This window comes from Carica papaya, chromosome 9, assembly GCF_054855325.1.
Source record: "Carica papaya isolate Zhongbai chromosome 9, ASM5485532v1, whole genome shotgun sequence".
Lineage (NCBI taxonomy): Eukaryota > Viridiplantae > Streptophyta > Magnoliopsida > Brassicales > Caricaceae > Carica > Carica papaya.
Genome location: NC_142317.1, coordinates 1,618,353 through 1,640,366, shown reverse-complemented (window position 1 = coordinate 1,640,366; position 22,014 = coordinate 1,618,353). Strand labels below are relative to the sequence as shown.

The following is a 22,014-nucleotide window of genomic DNA, read 5'->3' as shown; positions in this document are numbered from 1 at the left end:
CATCGTCTTTTTCGACAGTCGGGGGAGTCTCAGAGTAGGGAAGCAAAGAGCATAAACATGGTAACATCTAATCCTCTGGCTTAACGAACAAGCATTTCTTAAAATAAGTACCAAAGCATGTTTAAGGAAGGAGACGTAATCCAACCAAACATGGAACAAACCAAATCCAAACTTAACCAGCCAATCCAAGAAAGAGAATTAACCGTGGGTCCCGCTAGTTGAAATCAGCTGCTGCTGGGGCCCAGCAGTAGCTTGTTCCAAACGTGCCCTTGAATGTAAAATTACATATTTGCCCTCACCTTGTCCAACAGACATGATAAAATATATCTCCAAGTTGTATAGTTAAAAACCAGTTATGGTCTTACAAGGCTTGTCATGTCACCGACAAACTAGAGCTACTGAACCTGTCCTGCATCTAATTCCACCTAAACTGACTTTTACGCTAAAGGTCCAACAAAGTAGTTATATGTAGTTCTTACGTGTGTGTGTGTGTGTGTGTGTGTGTTGAAAAATACCCTTGAGCCAATTTTCATGCACTAAAACTAAATTTGTTTTAAGTGATCTTAAAAATTCTACATCAATATCCTCCAATAAATACATATATGTATGTATATATATATATATGTCTGGAGCATACTTCTAACATCTCGCCTTAAAACAAGAATCTATGAATCAGGAAGGTTGAAGAGAATTTTACCCAGATACAAAGTGTGTCACAACACCATCTGCATCAACCAGATAAATGATGATATTTACTCAATACAACTTGCAGACATCGATGAATTTCTGGACAGCATTTTGATACTGAGTTCCCTGCAAATGACAAAAATTAAATGGCGCTTTTGTCAGTCTGCATTTTTACGAAGGAATGCGTGATTTTTAAGAAAATTAAAAAGCAGAATACAATGTTTAATTCAAGCAAGGGAAGAGAGATTCGGCCAAATGTGCTCGAGGCATGTAACTATAATTATGGATCATTAGAAGGGGCCTCTCAGCCAGAAATGTATGAAAAGAACATAATTATGCACAATCATTAGATCATAATTGAAATCGTTTCAGTATCTCTGCTCAGCACAATGCCCTATTAGTGGCCTTAAAGTCATATATAGGGGACTTCTTAAGTCCTTGCATATAAAGATAGCTACGGCAATGCTACTGCCACACCTTCCACGAACATAAGTGAACAGACACCTCAAAGAAACCCCATCTTTCCTAGGAGAATATCTCATCCTCAGATCAAGGCTTGTTAGAATATTTTGAACAAGAAAAGCTTATTAAGGCCATGAAACTTGTTCTAAGAAATGCCCTGCAGCAAACCCATCTTGTATGTATTTATAAATAGGCCTCCAAAACCATGAGAATAACAAGTTCACAAGTTCGTAGTACTTCACCATTATCACACTTCAAATCTAAGAGGTGAGTTTCCTCAGATATTCTAAACTGGCTCTTGAATCTTGAAAGACTGAATAGTTTCAAAATGGAGAAAAATATGAAATCAATTTCAGAGAAGAGAGTAAAACAAGCAAGAGAAACAGCTAAACTGAAATATCTTACCTCCCAGTAGAGTTGGTAGCAATCCATGCACTGCCAAAATTCTAAATTTTTGTCAAATAAACAGCTAGGGATTCTTTGGAAACCCTTTGCTGCTTCAACAGCCTCTTCTGTTGTTAAAGGTTTCTGAATAAACTTCCCATTGCATTTGGTGCACCTTGACATGAGTTGATCCTCACTAATCTTTAGTTGGAAGACTTCAATTACCTACAGAAGTCATACAGATATGAAAGTTCCAATTACCTGCTTACAAGCATAAGGGTTGACTGATGAATGTTCAGTTGGATACCTCAAGTAGCTGCTCATTCTTCAAAAGACTCTTGACCCGATATATTTGATTCTTTATCAAATACTGATATCTCAATAATTTGGCATCTCGTGTCAACAAAACTCTCTTTTCTTTTGATGCTTGATCAATTAACTCCCTGAGTGAAAGATATAAAAAAATGGGTGAAATCATGCTTGCAGTCAAAACATACTTTCAGACATCAAAATCACATCTGCAAGTTAAAAAGTCAAATTTTAAGACCTGGATTCTGGTTTCTTGGAATAAGGATTAGCAGCATCTATCCCCACACAGCGCAAGTGTTTGGCCAGGCCTTCAACCTGCATAAAAATTTGAGAAGTATCAAATTTTCGCTATAAAAATTCTGTTTCCTGAAGTGAAAACCAAGGACAAGCTGTTTTTTACAATTATCCCAAAAGAGAAGCAGAAAGTAATAAATTTATTGCAAGTCTAGATCACTGCAAGCATGAGATCTTTTGGTTGGTTGGTTGGTTGGTTGGTTATATTAAAAGCTAAGCCACCATAGAGAACAGAAACAAGCACAGAGAACATTTACCATGACATCACAAAGAAACTTTGGACATCCATCACCTCCCAAGGACGAGTCCCATGGCGGAGGCCCTTGCCAATCACTGGAATTTCCTAACTGCTTTTCTCTGTTAATAGCAACCACAGGCAGGCGTCTTTTCCCTTTCCCCTTGGAGGTTTTTGGTTTTCTATCTGATTCTCTTAACAAAATTTTTTCACCATGTTTTTTTACTATCTTCAAGAGCAATTCATCCATAGGCATGGTATTTCTGCATGGTATCCTTGAAACTATTCCATCAACAATACTTTGACAACATTCAGAAGAAACAGTAGCTTGGACTATATCTAAAGCTTTATGAAGTTCGACTTTAATAATTTTGTTACCAACATCTGGTTTCTCGAGAATTTCTTTCAAGCCAAGGTTCATATTTGATGAATAATGCACAGTTGCACCATTATGAGTAGCCCCTGCAACAACAAAATCCACAGAAAAATCAGAACGAACTTGTATCTCATTTTAATCCTCAAAAGCCCAAGGGTGTCATTGGATTTACACCAGTCACGTATATGTTCCAGTTATCCAAATAAATTTAAGGGGTCCAAATTAGTTCGAAAAAACTTCCCTACAGATATAGGCATCACGAACCTTCTTGAACAAATTTGGCCTTGAAGACATCAAATATTTGGAGCAAGCATTGAGCATCCATAGCTGCATACGCTTTCTGCTCTTCTGTAAGAGGACGATGGGACCAATCACTACATTGAAGCTCCTAAAGCAGATATATTTAGATTACAATTAACAACTTCATCACAATATTGCATCTCATAAATTACAATCCGAGAGGAAGAATACAATCCATCAAGCAACCTTACCAAATGTAAAACTACAAATTGATTCAATGCAGCTAGTTCTTGTGCAGTTTCTTTCATGTTCTACCACTCAACTGTTAAAAGAATAATAATTTAACTGAACCAAACAGACCATAAATATTTTAAGTGATTCATAGTTATCTTAACACTAACAAATACAAATTTCTAATGAACAATTACTCGAAGCAGGATCAAACCTTAGAAAGAGAAATGCCCAGAACTTCTCTGCATATCGTTGATAAATTCTTGATTTCCTTTGGCATCTTTCTTCCAGGTTGCTTATGTTGCAGGTGATTTGATGCACTTATAATATCTAGGTAGGGCTCCACCTGTTCAACATTCAAAATGTAATGGCATTTTTTGTCATTGCGGAGTTGCATAAAACCGTTGATCCTCAGTAAATACTCGTAAATGTATAACGAACTTTTTCAAATTAAACAATAATCAATTATGATAAGATTGTCAATTTTAACAATTAAGTAAATTTCAGCAATTAAATGAATGACTCACTAATTTATTATTTTATTTTTTTTATTTACTTATAACGGTTCGAACCAACTTAACATATATTTAAAATAATATATAACCGTTGTAAAGAAAAAAGTATTAGAATTAGGTAATAACATTCAATACTCCAAAGCCAATGTACCTTATCAAACCCGGGATCGCAGCCTTGTGCACAGAAAGTCGACGACAGATAAACCAAGTCCTGCTTAAATCGAAACCCCAATTTCAAAATATCCTGTGAAGTGAACACGTCTTTCAGCAATTTCCATATCGAATACAGAGGAATTGACGTCAAGTCGAGCAAGAAAACGACCGAGTCATCCTGCTCGCCTGACTCGGCCGTGTCACCACTCACTCCCGGACCGAGTTGGCAGGCAAGCTGTAGGAGAGTAACCGTGGGAAAAGCGGACTGGTGGCTGCGAATTGGTTTCCACTCGGCATCGAGACCGATGAGTGATGAACGGATCAACGACCGAGTCAGGTGAGTGAACTCGGGTGAGTCGGCGGCCGTCACCAGGTAGATTTTCAAGGGCTTTAAGCTTGGATAATCCATAGAAGAAGCTGTCTGTAATGTTCCTTAACTACCCTTTAAGAGACGACTTTGATGGGCTTGGGCTTGAGCTTTTAACTTTGGGCCTGTAAAGTCCGGCCCAATTTGGCCTAGTGGGTTATATAAACAGAGGCACGGGAAACGCACGTGACTTCCTTCTTCCCCAAGCTAAAACCAGTGGCGCCAAAATCCATTCGCGCGAAACAAAAACAGCGCGCCAATTTTTCCAGTTGAATACATTGGATCCGGAGACAACAGTGCGCATCACCCAATTCTCGCAACTCTCTCTCTTTTTCTCCATCTCTCTCTGGAGCCCATTATACATGGCTTCTTCAAGGACAACGATGGTGCTAAGGCGCAGAACGAGAGCTCCAAGCCCTCCTTCCAGTCCTCTATTTGCGAATCCGGATTATTCGTCGGGAGACGACGATGATACCTTCTGCGAGAAATGCGGGTCTGGAGATAATCCCTCGGAGCTTCTTCTCTGTGATAAATGTGATAGAGGGTATCATCTATTTTGCCTCAGACCTATTCTCGTTTCTGTTCCCAAAGGCTCTTGGTTCTGTCCTTCATGCTCCAGGCACAAGAAGCCTATATGTAATGTTCATGGATTCTTCTTTCCTTTTCTGCTTTCTATTACAAATGTTTTCTGTGGTAGTTTTTTCTCTCTCTGGATTACGGTAATTGTTGTAATGATCAATTGGATGCATATCTGTGTACGCTTCTGTCTCATTTCTTTGTTATATAGGTTTTCTCAACATGGGATTTGTCTTGTTTAAAACGCTTGGAGTGAATATTTGGTTTACTTATAGCTATCAATTTATGGGTATGATGCACTGGGATAACCATAATCTCCGAATCTGTTTTTCAATTGTATCATTAGGTTTTCGGGGGATTTATTAGGTATCTGTTTGGTGGTATTTTGATTGTATCAATTATCTTAACTTATACATTCATACACACACACACACACACACATATATATATATATATATGTATATGTCTATGTGATATGAATATGATTTCTGCCCGGGAAACTCACTGTTAGGATTTTTGAATTAGATTTCGATGTTCTTGTTTTCTTTGGATCACCCAAATTTCCCACTTGCTACTTTGGTTGACCCAATTTTCCTTGATTGATTTGTATATAGATATGATTTCCACTAGGAAACTCAATGTTAAGGCTGTCGAATTATATTTGAATGTTCTTGTTTAGTTTTTATCACCCAAATTTCCTAACTTGCTGCTTTGGTTGACCCAATTTTCCTTGATTGATTTGTATACGAATATGTTTTCTACTGGGAAAGTCAATGCTAGGATTGTTGAATTAGATTTGGTGCTTTTGTTTTGTTTGTATCACCCAAATCTCCTAACTTGCTACTTTGCTTGACCCAATTTTCCTTGATTGATTTGCAGCTTTCCCTCTTGTCCAAACTAAAATTATTGATTTCTTTTGCATCCAAAGGCCCATAGAAATAACTCAAAAGCTGAGTCAAGGTAATTGGTTTTCAGTTTTCTAAGTGTTTGCTTCTCTTAGCACTCCATTTCTCTACGCCATTGATTGGTTGAAATCAATTTGTATTCCTATTTCCTTTCTGATTCTCTTTCAGATAATCCAAGAAAACGAAGAAGAGGTAATAGTTTGGTTTTGTCAAAAAAGAAAAGGAAACTTCTGCCTTTCAATCCTACAGAGGATCCTGAAAGAAGGTTGGAGCAAATGGCATCACTGGCAACAGCATTATTAGCCTCCTGCACAGAGTTCAGTGATGAGCTCACCTACAGGCCTGGCATGGCACCGAGGTCAGCAAATTGTGCTGCCCTTGAGATAGGAGGAATGCAGGTAGTTAACTTTTAATTATTTGATAAGCAATATTTAATGTAGTGTTCATTTTTTTATGCATGATTAAACTGATTTTACTTTTATTTTAATTTTACTTTGCAATTTTATTATCAAGAGATTAATTACAAAAGCAATTAATTTGGATTGAATTATTAGATTATGTTAGAATTAGAATGCTACTTTTACTCGGATATAAATTGAAATTTGACTTAGAAATCAAATGAGAATGGAACCAAGTTCAACATCTTTATTACTAGAATATAGTAATATTTCAGTTGATCACGCACTAAACTATGTTAATTTCGAGTATTTTGTTCGCTGACTTCTCTGTGAATTTTGAACACATCGTCTGTCGACTGCTTTTGTCCCTTGTTATTCTTTTCTCTTTTGGATTTACTTTTAAGTAACTTATCATTAGAGATTTTAGTGAAGCTGATTTACATTATGTGCCAGGTTTTGTCAAAAGAAGACGCTGAAGCCTTGAATTTATGCAAGAGAATGATGAATAGAGGGGAATGCCCTCCTCTCATGGTTGTATTTGATTCTAATGAAGGGTGAGTACATTAGGTATAGTTTCAATTTGTATTCTTGACAAACCCAGTAAAATGTATAAGTTATTCACTATAATTAACTGAATGTAACAGGTTCACCGTACAGGCGGATAAATTTATAAAAGATTTAACTATAATTACAGAATATGTCGGAGATGTTGATCACTTGAGTAACCGAGAAAATGATGATGGGGACAGCATGATGACCCTGCTTTCTGCTGCTAATCCTTCAAAGAGTCTTGTTATTTGCCCTGACAAGCGCAGTAATATTGCTCGTTTTATCAGTGGCATCAACAATCACACACAGTAAGTCCATCTTTGGTGTTGAATATGTGTCTTCTGATGTCCTTATAACTAGCTTACACGCAATACTATGATGTTGACTGCTTCCATGTTCTTTTTTTCCTCCAACATGACCTTTAGACGAGCACAAAAGAACTCAATTCAATACGCGATCAAGCTTGAAGTTTGAAATGGTTTGATTGAGTGCAAACTAATTACTTGTTTTGTACAACAGATATACTCTCATATGATGTTTCCTTTCATTATATCGGTAGACTGAAAAAATGATTGAATTTTGCTGGTCTCTTTTTCATTTCTTATAGTAATAACAAAAACAATGATAGGTTTGCATCTATCTGGGATGCAATAATTTCTCACATCAATTCTACTTCGAAAGCACCAAGAACACTGGGCAGTTTGATAGATTCTCGTGCTGCATTAACCTTACTCTTTCAAAAGCATTCTTGTGCCCTTGAACTTTCTGCTTTGATTTCCAGATTTTTCTAGGTTCAAAATAAGGAACCAGGTTTATGTTTATGATTGTGCAGGGAGGGAAAGAAAAAGCAGAATTTGAAGTGTGTGAGATATGATGTGAATGGAGAATGCCGGGTACTGCTGGTGGCAAACAGAGACATAGCCAAGGGTGAGAGATTGTATTATGACTACAATGGATACGAGCATGAATATCCAACCGAGCACTTTGTCTGACAACCTTTTTTTTGAAGTTTTGGTTACTGATATTCTTATACCTGATCTCCATATACCAAGACTGATATGGGAAATCGTTCAAAAAGCGAGTTGTACAAATGATAACTAGTCCTCTCCCCCGGCTCAATCAATTCTGGGTTACAACCTGGGTCAGCCCATTTACAATTATTTCTTGGGTTCAGTAAATTTAACTTTGGAGTGTCCCAGAAATGAAAATGAATTGGGTTTTAGCTCTCGGACAAGGCCCAATTCTTGCTCCTCCTCGATCTAAACTTTTCCTATTTGAATCCACCTGTATTTTTGTATTCAAGTGTCAATTTGAAAATCAGCAGTTGGCAGCTATCTATATCTGTAAAACCCTATTTCTATCAAAACAGAATACAGCTAAATTTACAGGAAGAAAAGCAGAAAGATTGAAAAAATAATTAAATGAAATGGCAGGGTTCTGAATGATGATGGTGGTGGTGGTGGTGGTGGCGGTGGTGGTGGTGGAGGACAGTTTTAAGGTCTCAACATTCAACAGTGAAGGATCCCATGAGCGGCAGTAGTCCATAAAAATCAAACCAAACTAGACCAATTTTAGGACCACCCTAACATTCATTCATAAAACTCTACCCAATTACTCCTACTGCCTACTGCTATATCATTATATACATATGTATAAATATAGTGTGGTCCATAATATGAGTGTCTACCATAGTCACAGTACAGGCGCCATCGGATTCAGATCAAATCATCAGATCATATCACCACCGATTTTAAGTGGTCCCACTCTCTCTCTCTTTACACACACACACACACACATATATATACATACATATGACCATAAATACTCACATTTTATATTATAATTTATTAAAATTAATTCTATTTGCCTCAGCTTAATCCACTCTTACGTCTGCTCACTTACATATTACTCTATATGAAAATATTAGAATACATTCATTTTACATTGAGAAAACACATCACTGTATACATATATGTATATATATAATTGATCCAATATAATTTAAAATTTCAAAACCCAATATTTCCCTAACTTCAAAACTAAAGCACAAACTACAGTACTACCAGACAATCACTATATCTATCCGTAATATATATATATATATATATATATATGTAGAGGATGAGATGAGAAGGGCTAAAGGGTGGTCCTAGATTAGGTTATAGATAATGAAATGGCCTAGAAAAAACGTAGTTTCTCTTTTGGGTGCAGGTCCAGAATGAATCCAGCTGGTAAAATATCTGCTTCCAGAGATTTTTCCTTCACATATCCAAATCCCAAGACTAAAACTCTATACACCATACTCCTCTCCCGTGGTCCTCCAAATTTCTTTTTTCTTTTTTAAATATATATATATATACTTATTTTATTTAATAATCCAAAAATTTTCAAAATTAAAAATTTAAATTACTAAAAAATTATTTAAAATTTCATAATTTTTATAAGAACAACATATAAAAATAAAGATTGGAATAAGATCAAATATAAAATGAAGTTTAATTTATTTACAATACAATAACTATTAAGGCAGAATATAGGTGTATTCCCTATTGGGGGGTATCATATGTATGCATGTGAATATATGTATATATGCATATAATATGTGTGGGCGTATGATTAAAACAAAACTAGGTAGTGGGTACCCATGAATAATAACAAAAATGCAGAGAAATGCAACCATCAATCCCCCACCTCCCCACCATCTTAGTTTGGTGGAGAGCCAACGTACTCTGCCTCTTAACCAGACACAACCGTACCATACCACTTCGATTTTTAAACATGCATGTGTGTGTATGTTATAGTGTATATATCCGTGTATGTGTGCGCGCGCGCGCGCGTGTGTATGTATATAATTATAGTAGAGTTATAGACTTACAAATGTACGTACTTGTTTTTTTATATTCACACATATATATATATATATATATTTTTTGGGTCTTTTTATAATGAAACACTTGTATCAAGATAGATATGGAAGCATATAGGGAAATCTTTCTTCGATCTTTGGCTCCATGTATTCTCCACATGATGCCATGCCATGCATGTCAAAAAAAAAAAAAAAAAAGTCAACTTGATCTAATGATCGGACGGTCGACGCATCATCATATGTTCGATGAATCGACAGATGCATGCATGCATGCACGCACGACTTTCTGTACATATAATGTATCGAATCTAACGTTGATACCATCATCGGCTGCGCGGGTTCAATCTGATATTATATATATATATATATATGCGTGTGTGTATATGTGCACAGTAATAATATCATTTCTTTTTGTTTGCTTTCCATGCAGTTGTACTTTTCTGCTAAATGATACTTACCAGTTTTAGGCTTTTCCAAACTTATTAATGCAATACTCTACACACACACGCATATATATATATATATATATATATACACACACTAATACATGTAGACACGTGTGTACGCATATGCCATGAAGTTGACACCAATTTTCTCGATCCCGCTCGTTTGGTTAGTCATTTAAAACTAAATTTTTAAAAGGAAAAATCTATACTTATAAACTATATAGCCACCACCCACAAATAGTAAAATCTCTTAAAAGAAGAATACAAAAGAATATAGAATAAGACTCAAATATTCATAGTATCGCGTTATAAGTATTCACCATATTATATGCATATATGATTTTTATGGTTTGATCAGAAGTAGAGGCAGCTATAATACAAAATAATATATATATATATGTATATAGAGGAAAGTACTTAGGGTCCTATACGTACAAATATATACACATGACATTATTAATGATATGCAAAAAACAAAAAAAAAAAAAAGTTACTTTGAGGAGTTAGCCCCACTATCTTCTTTTACTTTTTTTTTTTAAAAAAAAATTAATATTATAATTAAGAGTTGAAAATTACAATTTCTACATTAAATTATAATTTAAATGAAAAAATTTAATGTTAATATGAAAAAATTAACCCCTAAAACAATATATTATTAAATTGATTAAATAAAATATTTATTTATAATTTTAAAATCACAAAATTACTTTATTGGTTAAATGGCCAGTAAATGAATTGTCGGCCATATTTATATGTATATATAATATTTACGTAATTAATTGTAATTATATTTAATTAATTGTAATCATGTCGGCCCCCCCAAATTATGGAAACAGTTTAAAGTTTATTATGTGTCCATGTGGCTTAGACAACTCCTACGTCACTCCTTTAAATCTTTTAGAGGACAGACCACATACATCCTCTCTAAAGACAAACCTTGCTCTATAATTACTTTCTACATATATATATATATATATACACACTTCCATTTATATATATATATATATATATATATATACACAGACATACATACACAATATTTTTTTTTATATCAGTCTACCATGAGATGTGACTTATTTATTAACGGAGTGTATTATAAATTAATTTATAATATTTAATTAAATAAATATAACTTAATTTATTAATATATTAATAAAATTATTATTATAATTATAAAAATTTAATTAATAAATTTTTTTGGTAATAGTTTTTATTTTTATTTTTTCGTAATATAATTATACTTATATTTTATTAGTTTATAATTATTAAATTAATTTATTTATAAAAATATTATAAATTAATATTCACCGATTTATAATATTTAATTTATTAAAATTAATTTAATTCATTAATTTAAATTAAATTAATTTTTTATTAAAAAAATACTATATATATATATATATATACGTAGATATGTATGTATATGTGTAATTATAATTAAATTAATTGAAAGTCAATATATAGTTTTAGGACAAGAATAAAACACCACGTTAACACAATGCTACGAACTGTAGACATTATTAAGAATAGAATCTTGGAAGCGGGCGTGTGCTTTTGCTTCTTGATTTTTTGCTTAATCTGCTGGCAACTCACTTCATCAATACATTAAATCAATATTTTATATAATTAATATATGCATCATATACATATACATATACATATACATATACGTATACATATATATAATTTTAATTTTATGTTTAAATCTGAAATTAATACAGATTAAAATGTAATTATTATTTTTTTTTTTATTGATCAAATGTGGGTTGTAATGTACGTGTTTATTTGTTTGGTTCTGATCTTAAATTATATATATTTTTTTAGTAATTAATTAAATATATGAAATTATATAATCAATAACTCCATACGCCATTCATGTGCATATATACTCATTTATATATATATATCATACTAATTCCAAATATTTATTTAAATTTTTTTTAAAAATTTTAAAAGTATGATTTTTGGACTGTGCTATTATTTAATTTAATAAAGTATACTTCTTTATCATCAAAATCTTAGTTTATGATAATAAAAAAATTTAAATTTTTAATTATTGTAACGAGGAATATTTACATACATATATTACTATGATGTATTAAAATAACATTAAACTTATAGTTTGCATCTATGCTTATATCATATGTAATGATTCAATGAACTATATGGATATATATATATATACATATATAGGATTAAGAATCAAATATCAAAGAACTGGAACAGACTGTCGATGCACGTATTTTAATTATGAAACTAATGAACTCAATCCAACTTTGTTTAAATCCATTCATGCTCGACAAAATTACTTGTCTTCTATGTATACATATATACTTACACACACACACGCGTATATATATATATATATATGTGTGTGTGTGTGTGTGTTCGCACGTGTCTCATCTGTAATGAGTGGGAATAAACGATAAAGAAGCCACCATTTTTTGTGAGCTTGGTGCCCCAAGTACAATACACAAAAGCATTTAAAAGCCTCCGATTCAGACAAATGAAAAGTAAAATTTATATTAAATTAACAAAAGTAATGTGTTTAATTAGCTGAAACATTGGGTAATTAGTGTCGTTTTGTCCTCTAATTTTATCTTAATTACCTTACTTACATCATAATCTTCTTTTTTTTTTTTTTTTTTTTTTTGTTTTATTCACTTTTTACTGTCATTATCAATTATAATTACTTCCCAACATAATAAAAACTTTGGTGGGTACATTGAATATTTAATATCCTAATTGGTGGGTAATAATTACTTATCCCAATAATTAAGATAAGATCAATTTTCTTTTTTTTTTAATTAAATTTTATAACCCATATGTAAATTAAATCACTAATTGTGGATTATAAAAGAGTAAGCATCATAATTAACAATTGGACTCGAGTAAATTACTTTCTTAATCAATAAGGAACAAAACCCTATTTTCACTTTTGACTTTAATGGAGTTTGTATGGTTCTAATGAAGACATATTAACTTAGCAATTTTTAGTGGATTTGATTTGAAGGTTTGTTTGCATTTGTTAAAAGAGAGACGTGCTTCAAGTGTTCTACTTTTTGTTTTAATTTTATTATATTTAATTTGTACTAATTTTAATTTTTAAATTTTTTTAAAAAAATTATGTATAATTATAATTATTTAAAACATAATAAATTACTAAACATGTTAAAATTATATTTTAATTAGTCAAAACACAATTGAGTTTACATTTTTATTAATACTTAGTAATTCTAAATAATTATTTATTTATTTAAATATATTCAAATTTTGATAAGTATATTATTTATCATACAATTATTGTATAAAATTAGAAACGTTCACGACACCTATTATAAAAAAAAAATACAATTTTTCGTGATTCTATAAGTGATAAACTCTTTTTGTAAAAAGATACGATTCTCAGTGAGTATATAAGAGATAAATAAATTATTTATGTTTAATTAAGAAAGAAGATAACGTTCGTTAACAAAAAAAAAAACGAATTATCATTCTCTTTCTCACGTTGAGTTAAACCGTGAACAGATTTTGAATTTGTTTGGTGTAAAAATTATCGATAATAAACAAAATACATCAGCAACTAAACATCGTTTATATAAAAAATAAAAAAAAAATACATTTTATTCTATTATTTTCTCGTTTAAAATTAATTATAAATTTCTAAGAATGATAATAACAAAAATAATTTAATAATTATTGAGTTAACCTCACATTAATTTAATATATAGTTTTACCCACCTTCCGATTAAATCATTATCATCCCCCTACGTAATTATTGTGCCACCCTAACCACACACAAAGAATTATAGCATTATGAATAAATTAATTTAAGTTTAATTTACAAGTTCATAATTAAGAACAAATCGAATTTCGATTGATTCCATAAATATTTTTGTAATAAACCAATTATTAATACGAACATGCCACGGAATTTGGCAATTGGGTCCCATTGAAAAAATTGTAAATGTACATAAAAAATGATTGAAATGATATATATACATACATACATACATACATACATACGTATTGTTGTTGGTGGGCATATTGCATATGACCCATGACCCTATTAAGTTGCTAGTCAGTTTTGACCTGTCAGCGGGCCATGCTCGGCATATTAGGATATGTCTTAGGGTACATTTGTCATAAATTATTAAAATAAAGTTCTGTAATAACATTAATGTACGTATGTACGTACGTATGTATGTATGTATATGTATATGTACGTGACCATACACCTGCTAAGAGGGTAATATAAGTTTTTAAGGAAAAAGGGTGACACAAAATATCATGGGTTATTCGAATTTACGAAGAAGAAAATATATTTTAATTAATTTAATTTTACACAATTATTTGATTTGGCAGAGAATGAAAACAAGTTAGGAGTCATTGAACAAGTCCATGTTTGTGACCTTTACGGTCGGCCAATTCTATTCCTACGGTTGACCTCGTGCCCGTGCCCACTTTATTTTCCATATTTACTACGTCATATATATATATATATATATATACACATTTAATTTTCTAAACAATATCATAATACTTTATATTTAATTATAAATTCAGGGGGTGTTTGGTTAAATTCTATAAAATATAGGGTTCATTTTATTTTTTTTATTAATTTATAAGCTAAGTGTTAATTTTATAAGTTGAAGTGTTAAATTCTATAAATTACCATATTTATTTGAAGTATTTTAAATAGTAAATGCTAACTTATTGAAATATTATTTAGTCGCAATAAAATATTATTTTATTTATAAGTATAATGAATTAATTAAAATTTAATTTAATTTTATTAATACACTGATAAATTATAAGTGTTAAATATTTATTTTTATAATAGAAAAAAAAAGTACTTAATTACAAAGATGTTATATAGTTTTGCATGCATTTAACCATATAGTTTTGTACGATTTTATTAATTAAATAATTAATATATTTTTTTACAAAGAAATTGTAAGTACGTATTCAAATATGTAATTATTTATATAGACACTCTTAGTTTTTTCTCATTTGATTTGTGTAATAAATATAGATACGAGTTTTTTTTATATATAAATGTCATTTTAAAAAAAAATATTTTCAACGATCTTACCTCCATAATATGTGTTAAAATTTTATTTAAAATAAAGAAATAAATAAATATGAAATCTAAAATTGCTAAAATTACGTAATTAAATATCTAATAGAGTAATTAGGCGAGACTAATGAAGATTAGAGCTAGTGGCATTGACTGTAACCGGTATAGGAATAGAAACATTCCACGCCACCAAACACACCCCTTACTATCGAAATCTCGTTTCTCGGGCCATACCTTCGCGAATATCGAGGAAATCAATAATTTTTTCATATTTCCGGTTTTACCCCTCTTATATATATATATATAAAAATAATTTAGTAAGACTGTATATTGTTATTATGATTATTTTATTTTTTAATTTTTTTTAGAAACTTCCCGTTTATTTATTTATTTATTATTATTATTATTATTATTATTATTTTCTTTTTTAAATGTCCTTTTTGTGGTTTTAGTGCTCTTCCCTTTGCTTCCAGGAGAGAGCCGAGACTCCACCAGAAAGCTTTTTTAATGGATGCTTCGATCTCTGTCTCTTCCCGTTTCAAAGAAATCTCCTAACCCATGTAAGCAGTTTCTTAATACGGTTTAATTAGATTAGTAACTTCCATTTATACATTATTCTTGGCTCCTGATTTCTTTCTTCGGTTACAATCATGAGATCTTTGAATTTCCGTCCGTGGGTTTTTCATTTCTATGTACTGAGAGAGCTGATTTAGAGCCTTAGTTTGTTGCAGAAATCAGGTCTCTTATGAGTTGTTTTTTTTCCTTAAATAGTTATTTAAAAGGAATTTTAATATGAACATGGGTTTAGTTTTTTTTTTTTTTTTTTTGAATATTAAATTATGGGTTATTGTTGAAATGGGCAGACCAGGTTCAATGAGTGTGGATTGGGATCCATGTTGGATCTCTTGGTTTTTGTTTTATTGTTATTATTATTGACATTTTTGTTTTGATTTATTAAGTGTCTTCTGTTATGCTGATATTGGTTTCTGTGTTCGTGTCTGTTTTTGCATTTTTATATCAGCGCTTTGGGTTGCTTGTCTGGAGAGAAAGTTAGAATCTAGCATTGCTCCCGCCTTAAAAAGCTGGTTTGTCGAGGTGGGTTTCATGGCTTGAACTCAAAGAATAATGGGTAGCCTAAGCCAAGAGGAAGAATTTCCATTTTTTGATTGCCATGAAGAGATTGTGTCAACTTCTGCTATAAATTCTGATGGCATTGAGATAGTTGGTACAAATACTACTCCGGAGGATCTCCTTCGAGGTGGTCTTCCATATGATGTTTGGATTGGTTGCCCGGGAAGTGTGATGGAGCGGCGGAGTAAGTTCTTCAATTGGATGGAAGAGGGTTTAAGTGGAATTGGACAAGAGAAGTCAGTAGATGTGTGTAGTTCAGAAGGGGGTGTTGATAGAGTTAGACTTAGCAGTGGTGCAGTGTTGAGAACCCCAGGGTTTGAAGATGAATTTTGTTCTACTCGGTCTTCGATGTCTTATTGGTCTAATGATTATTCAGAGATGTCCGAGGATTTGAGAATAGGCGGAGATTTTGTGTGTAGAGAAGGGAATTTTGGTGGGGAGATGTTGTGTGATGTAGATGAATCAGGGGAGGATAGCAAGGTAGATGAATGCACCGTAATGGGCTCGGAGCAGTACGTAGCAGGTGTAGAGTCTGATAGTGCTTCTACATCATCTCCCTTCTTTCGACATCTTTTGGACAAAGAAGTTGGGGAGAAGAATAAGTTGATGGGAGTAACTAAGAGAGGTAAGAAGGGGTGGTTGAGTAGATTACGCTCAATAGCATGCATTGTGGATGGGCAAGATAGATTTAGATGTGATGATGATGATACAATTTTGGGCCATAGGGTTCAGAGAATTAAGGTTAGGCAGTACCGCAAGCAATCAAAAGAACTTTCAGCTCTTTACAAGGGGCAAGATATCAGGGCACATCAAGGTTCAATCTTGACTATGAAATTCAGTCCTGATGGGCAGTTCCTTGCAAGTGCCGGCGAAGATAGAATCGTGAGAGTTTGGCAGGTGGTAGAGGATGAGAGGTCCAACGAGCGTGACATTCCAGAAATAGATCCATCATGCATTTACTTCTCAGTGAATCATCTTTCTGAGTTGAAACCCTTCTTGGTTGATAAGGAGAAGACAGGGAAATCAAGGAATATGAAAAAAACATCGGAGTCAGCTTGCGTTATCTTTCCCCCGAAAATTTTCAGAATATTGGAGAAGCCATTGCATGAATTCCATGGGCACAATGGTGATGTTTTGGACCTCTCTTGGTCAAAGAATAATGTGAGTAATTATTTTAAGTAACACCAACCTTCTAAGACCCTTCTAATGCAATACATAGAGTTCTATTTATTCTAGTAGTTCAGATCTTTATTATATATTTCTTGATGCAGCATCTACTGTCATGTTCAGTCGATAAGGCTGTTAGACTCTGGCGAGTAGGGTGTGACCACTGCCTTGGTGTCTTTTCGCATAGTAATTACGGTATGCTTCCTGTGTCTGTGTTTCTTAACATGCAATTCTTTAGTTGTGTCATCTGTCATACTTGGGAAATTGCTTCTTTTCTCCCAAAACTTTATCTAACAAACTTTTCTTTTACATAATTTTGTGATGCAGTGACCTGTGCTCAGTTTAACCCAATAGATGATAACTACTTCATTAGTGGATCAATAGATGGAAAAGTTCGCATCTGGGCAGTTTCTGGTTGCCAAGTTGTTGATTGGACTGACATAAGAGAGATTGTCACTGCAGTGTGTTATCGTCCAGATGGGCAGGTTTGATGTTCTCTCTTTTTTTTTCTTCTTTTTTTTAACAAGTTCATTTTCCCTTTTCACATAGAAGCTAGGTTTTGTATTCTTGTGGTTAATCGGTCTGGTTAATGTCCTCTCTTATTTCAGGGAGGTATTGTTGGGTCTTTGACGGGCAATTGTCGCTTCTACAGCATATCAGGTATGCTTTTTTCTATTTCCTTTTCTCTGTGAGTTCGTTGCTCAGTTCTATTGAACCTGGATCTCTAATGTTTAAGTTTCTATAATCTGTGGGTTAATCTATCCGGAATTTTAACATCAACAGGGCAATTAGGAGTGTCATGGAGGGGTTTTGGGGAAAAATACTTTCTACTCTTCTGTGCATCTCCATTCGCACAAGCCACTTGTCTGACTTAAATGAATCACATATGAAGTTTACAGTACTGAGTAGGAATTAGTTTAGTCATCCAGAGAATCACTAGGACTAATTTATAAATCTTAAAAAAAAAGGAAAAGGGAGAAGTAGAAAAAGAAGTCGGGTAGAATTTCTGAATGAACTATCACAGATATCTTCTAGTGTGGCACATTATTTTTCTTTCTGAATGAATAATCACAGATATCAACCATATTCAAGTTTTTTTTTTCTTTTTGAGGGGCTAATATCGATGAGGTAGTAAGAAAATTTGTAAGAAATAAATTGGGGGTCAGTGGCACGAGTCATGGTTTTTAAAAAATTGTTTGATTAAGTTTTCCTTACCTTACGTTTGCATTTTTCTTAGTTCAGATAATCACTTGCAACTGGATGCTCAGATCTGCTTGCATGGCAAAAAAAAGTCTCCCTTCAAAAGGATAACTAGCTTCCAGGTAGTTCTTTCTTGCCTCTTTCTTTATTTTGTTGGTTACAATTTGTTACTCTACTCTGTTTCTGAAATATGCAATTTTTGCTATGTTATTACTCACAGTTTTCCCCACAAGATAATACCAAGCTAATGGTCACTTGTGCTGATTCGCAAGTCAGAATTCTTGATGGCCTGAATGTTATTGGCAAATACAGAGGTACATTTATGCTTCTTTTGTTCAGCCTTCTTTCCTTACTATTCCTTTTTCTCTTTTGTTCATAAGTTGGGCTTGTGGAAAATTTGGATTTTCTTAGTCAAACCTGCTGCAGTTTATCAGGAAATGATTACTAACTGCTCCTGTATTAGAATCCATGCTGTCAAACTATGCTTTCTTTGCAAGTTAGCAATCCATTTTTTGGTTACTGTCTCAAATATAGGGCTTTTACTATCTTATTTATGGAAGCTTGATTTCAAATTAGACTGTAAGTTTCTGAAGTTCATTTTTCCTCTCTGTAGGTCCGCGTAACTCAGGAAACCAGATATCTGCATCTTTCACTGCAGACGGGAAACATCTCATCTCAGCGTGTGAGGATTCAAATGTATATATGTGGAATTGCATTGATCAGGAAGAATCTGCTCCTCCCCAAGTGAAAAACATAAGGTCTTTTGAGCGATTCTCCGCTGATGCATCCATTGCAATTCCTTGGTTTGGCTTGCAGTCAGGAAATTCAGAAAACAGATGCCAGTTTGGCATGTCAGATGGGAATTCACATGACAGTCTGCCATTTTTTTCCCCATCTCGTTTTCCTCTGAGCCAAGAACTTCTCTTAGAGTCTTTTCCGAAGGGATCTGCAACTTGGCCGGAGGAAAAGCTCCCCTCATCAAGTCCATTGTCTACTCCTTCAATGCATAAATCTCAATTCAAGTTTCTCAAAGCATCATATCAGAGCACATCAAGTTCTCATGCATGGGGTATGGTTATTGTGACAGCCGGGTGGGATGGACGAATTAGATCCTTTCACAATTATGGTTTGCCAGTCCCTGTTTGATTTTTATTTCTAGCAGGCTGTTCTGTAAATTCAAAAGTCATAATTTTGGTTGCGAGCTCTACTCATTCAGCATCAACTTCTGTTGATGTAATCACAAACATGAAGTGGGGTATGCTGACAGGAGAGATTTAGTGCTCCAATAGGTTCTGCTTGGATTACTCTACAAACATGTGCATTGTACTTGATTTTAAGAATCTGGTGGTTGGACTGGATCATTCTCAGATATCAAAAGGCATGCTTTTAATCCAAGCTGGATCGTAACAAATGGCAGCATCTCTGTGGTCGACGTGTTATCCATCTGTGAATCAGTGAGTGGCTGATCTTAAAGCTGCAATCTCTTGATTTGCCACATGAGAGAAGTTTTTGTCTCCCGGCCCAGAAAAAGATACGCAAGTCATGTGTAAGCTAGGGCAGTGCAAGATACTACCTTTTACTGCAATGAAGTTGGCTGTGGCCCATTTCGGAACCTATTTCGTTTGTGCTCTAAGATTGATTGAAAGATTGCAGAGCTGGTGGTGTAAGTTTATTTGGGAAAAAAAATGGTAGGGAACTTCAGAGGCGTGGTATGTTTCTGGCGTGAATGACGAATCTCTTTTGTCTGCCATTACCAGGTCTACCTCATGGTAGGGTCAATCACACCCTGAATTGGAGATGGGGTATGGGTTCCACAAATATTTTTCTTCTTCTTGAGCTCTTTCCTCTTTTTGAGTGCTTGCTGGTTTGTTCATGGAGGGACTTTCTTTTTTAGTTCTGGTCTGGTAGTCATACACTCAAATCTCTTTTTGTGTTATTGCTAACAAAAATTCATATATAGCAACATCAGTTTTAGGATTAGTCTTCAGATTTTAGGGCCTTTATTTATATATATACACATTCCCCCTTTCCCCCAATGAGAGGGATAGTTGGAAAGTTTGTCTTCCAAGTTTGGCATACTTGTAATTGGATCCTATTTACTGTAAATGAAAAAGAGTTGATTTGAACCTCCTTCACCTGTATGAGTGCTTGTGGCCTAAGCATTTGACAGTGAACATACTGAAATTTACCCAGTACGGTTTTTTTTTCCCAACTTTGGGACTGTACAGAATTTGAGTTCTATAATCTATTCGACCAGATTTAGAGAGTTTTATAAGTGATATATCTAACCCTATATTTTATAAATTATTCACTCATGCTTAGAGGAAAATAATACCTTATAAATAACCCTATACTTCTATTGAATTTTTCTTTATCTTTTTTTATAAAATAAGTTAAAAGTCGAATTTTTATTTCGTGAACAAACATAACATATTTAATCAGAACGTACTTAAATATATCACGATTCAATAAAAGTAAAATAATTAGTCATTACAATCTCATTAATATATTAATAAATTATATATTTGACTTCGTTAAAATAAATAGTATAAGATAATAACTGCTATTCATAATATAATACAAAATGAATACATTAATGAGTTAAGTTTTTAACTTCATTGAATTATATATTATAATTCGATTACTGTCAATTTATAATGCATTCTTAAATAAAGTATTGAAGCAAAGTAAGATTTGAAATGGGAGCAATTCAAAATCAAGCAATGGCAGACATCATTCAATCAAGCAATGTAGTAAATCTAGGAAGGATCATGTAAAAGAGACAGGGAAAAGTGAAAAACAATAAAAGCATTAAACTTTGGTTGGATGGAGATAAATGGAAAGTGGGCATAAAAAGGCAAAAGGGTTTGTTGTAGATTATATTGATTAATGAATTTTTGTGTTTATTTAATGTATTAGGAGACAATTAGTACTAATAAGATTGGTTTTTAGGGAACAAACTTGGCTTTTTGAGGGCTTAGCTGTGAATCTAATCCAACAAAAAAGTAGTACTACCTCCTAGGCTTCATTATATGTATATATATATATATATATATATATATATATATATACACACGCACACACAACATACACGTGACCTTATATGTATATATTACATATATTTACATGAATCTTAATTCTTGTGAAAGGACAGTGAAACTTTAGAGGGTTTTTTTGGTGGGTATTGTAAATTAAAGGAGAATGTAATGATGTTGAAATGAATGTATTTAAGAGTTGTAATGATGTAATTACATACTCTTTATATATTTTTGTATAGTCTAAAAATTATGAGCTTAAATAATACATCAATAAAATTTTAATTTATAAATATATTATAAGTTAATAATGACTTACTTATAATATAAAATGCAACAAAATTATGAATAAAAATATTTGATATCAAACATAAATATTCTGTTTCAATAAGAATAATTATTATATTT

At 32.8% G+C, this 22,014-nt stretch overlaps 3 protein-coding genes across 4 annotated transcripts; 2 read left to right on the top strand and 1 right to left on the bottom strand.

Moving 5' to 3' along the window:
- Positions 1–526: 526 nt before the first annotated feature.
- LOC110823382 (3'-5' exonuclease domain-containing protein) lies at positions 527–4,295 on the bottom strand. The gene is made up of 8 exons (XM_088211532.1): positions 3,885–4,295; positions 3,433–3,564; positions 3,012–3,135; positions 2,394–2,833; positions 2,081–2,157; positions 1,841–1,976; positions 1,555–1,758; positions 527–813 (listed from the first exon to the last, which is right to left on the bottom strand). The coding sequence occupies exons 1-8, from the start codon at positions 4,293–4,295 to the stop codon at positions 757–759; spliced, it is 1,581 nt and encodes a 526-aa protein (XP_088067658.1). The 3' UTR covers positions 527–756.
- On the top strand, positions 4,287–7,978 carry ATXR6 (TRITHORAX-RELATED PROTEIN 6). The gene is made up of 6 exons (XM_088211098.1): positions 4,287–4,889; positions 5,709–5,789; positions 5,903–6,132; positions 6,586–6,686; positions 6,777–6,989; positions 7,514–7,978. The coding sequence occupies exons 1-6, from the start codon at positions 4,616–4,618 to the stop codon at positions 7,671–7,673; spliced, it is 1,059 nt and encodes a 352-aa protein (XP_088067224.1). The 5' UTR covers positions 4,287–4,615; the 3' UTR covers positions 7,674–7,978.
- Positions 7,979–15,479: 7,501 nt separating this feature from the next.
- On the top strand, positions 15,480–20,706 carry LOC110823402 (uncharacterized). Of its 2 annotated transcripts, none has more exons than XM_088211487.1 (8): positions 15,480–15,633; positions 16,095–17,365; positions 17,476–17,566; positions 17,699–17,856; positions 17,980–18,031; positions 18,614–18,693; positions 18,792–18,885; positions 19,185–20,706. In XM_088211487.1, the coding sequence occupies exons 2-8, from the start codon at positions 16,199–16,201 to the stop codon at positions 19,715–19,717; spliced, it is 2,175 nt and encodes a 724-aa protein (XP_088067613.1). In that variant the 5' UTR covers positions 15,480–15,633; positions 16,095–16,198; the 3' UTR covers positions 19,718–20,706. The 2 variants fall into 2 exon arrangements, with proteins under 2 accessions (XP_088067613.1, XP_088067614.1); XM_088211488.1 differs by lacking the exon at positions 15,480–15,633 and adding an exon at positions 15,670–15,811.
- The last annotated feature ends 1,308 nt before the right edge of the window (positions 20,707–22,014 follow it).

Coding starts and splice junctions, on each gene's coding strand:
- LOC110823382 (XM_088211532.1), bottom strand. CDS start 4,295: ATGGATTATCCAAGCTTAAAGCCCTTGAAAATCTACCTGGTGACGGCC. Junction 2,158..2,393: donor AGTTTCTTTGTGATGTCATG/GTAAATGTTCTC, acceptor ATTTTTATGCAG/GTTGAAGGCCTGGCCAAACA. Junction 1,977..2,080: donor TCCAAGAAACCAGAATCCAG/GTCTTAAAATTT, acceptor TCTTTCACTCAG/GGAGTTAATTGATCAAGCAT.
- ATXR6 (XM_088211098.1), top strand. CDS start 4,616: ATGGCTTCTTCAAGGACAACGATGGTGCTAAGGCGCAGAACGAGAGCT. Junction 4,890..5,708: donor CAGGCACAAGAAGCCTATAT/GTAATGTTCATG, acceptor ATTGATTTGCAG/CTTTCCCTCTTGTCCAAACT. Junction 6,133..6,585: donor TTGAGATAGGAGGAATGCAG/GTAGTTAACTTT, acceptor ATTATGTGCCAG/GTTTTGTCAAAAGAAGACGC.
- LOC110823402 (XM_088211487.1), top strand. CDS start 16,199: ATGGGTAGCCTAAGCCAAGAGGAAGAATTTCCATTTTTTGATTGCCAT. Junction 17,366..17,475: donor TCTCTTGGTCAAAGAATAAT/GTGAGTAATTAT, acceptor TTCTTGATGCAG/CATCTACTGTCATGTTCAGT. Junction 18,694..18,791: donor AAAGGATAACTAGCTTCCAG/GTAGTTCTTTCT, acceptor TATTACTCACAG/TTTTCCCCACAAGATAATAC.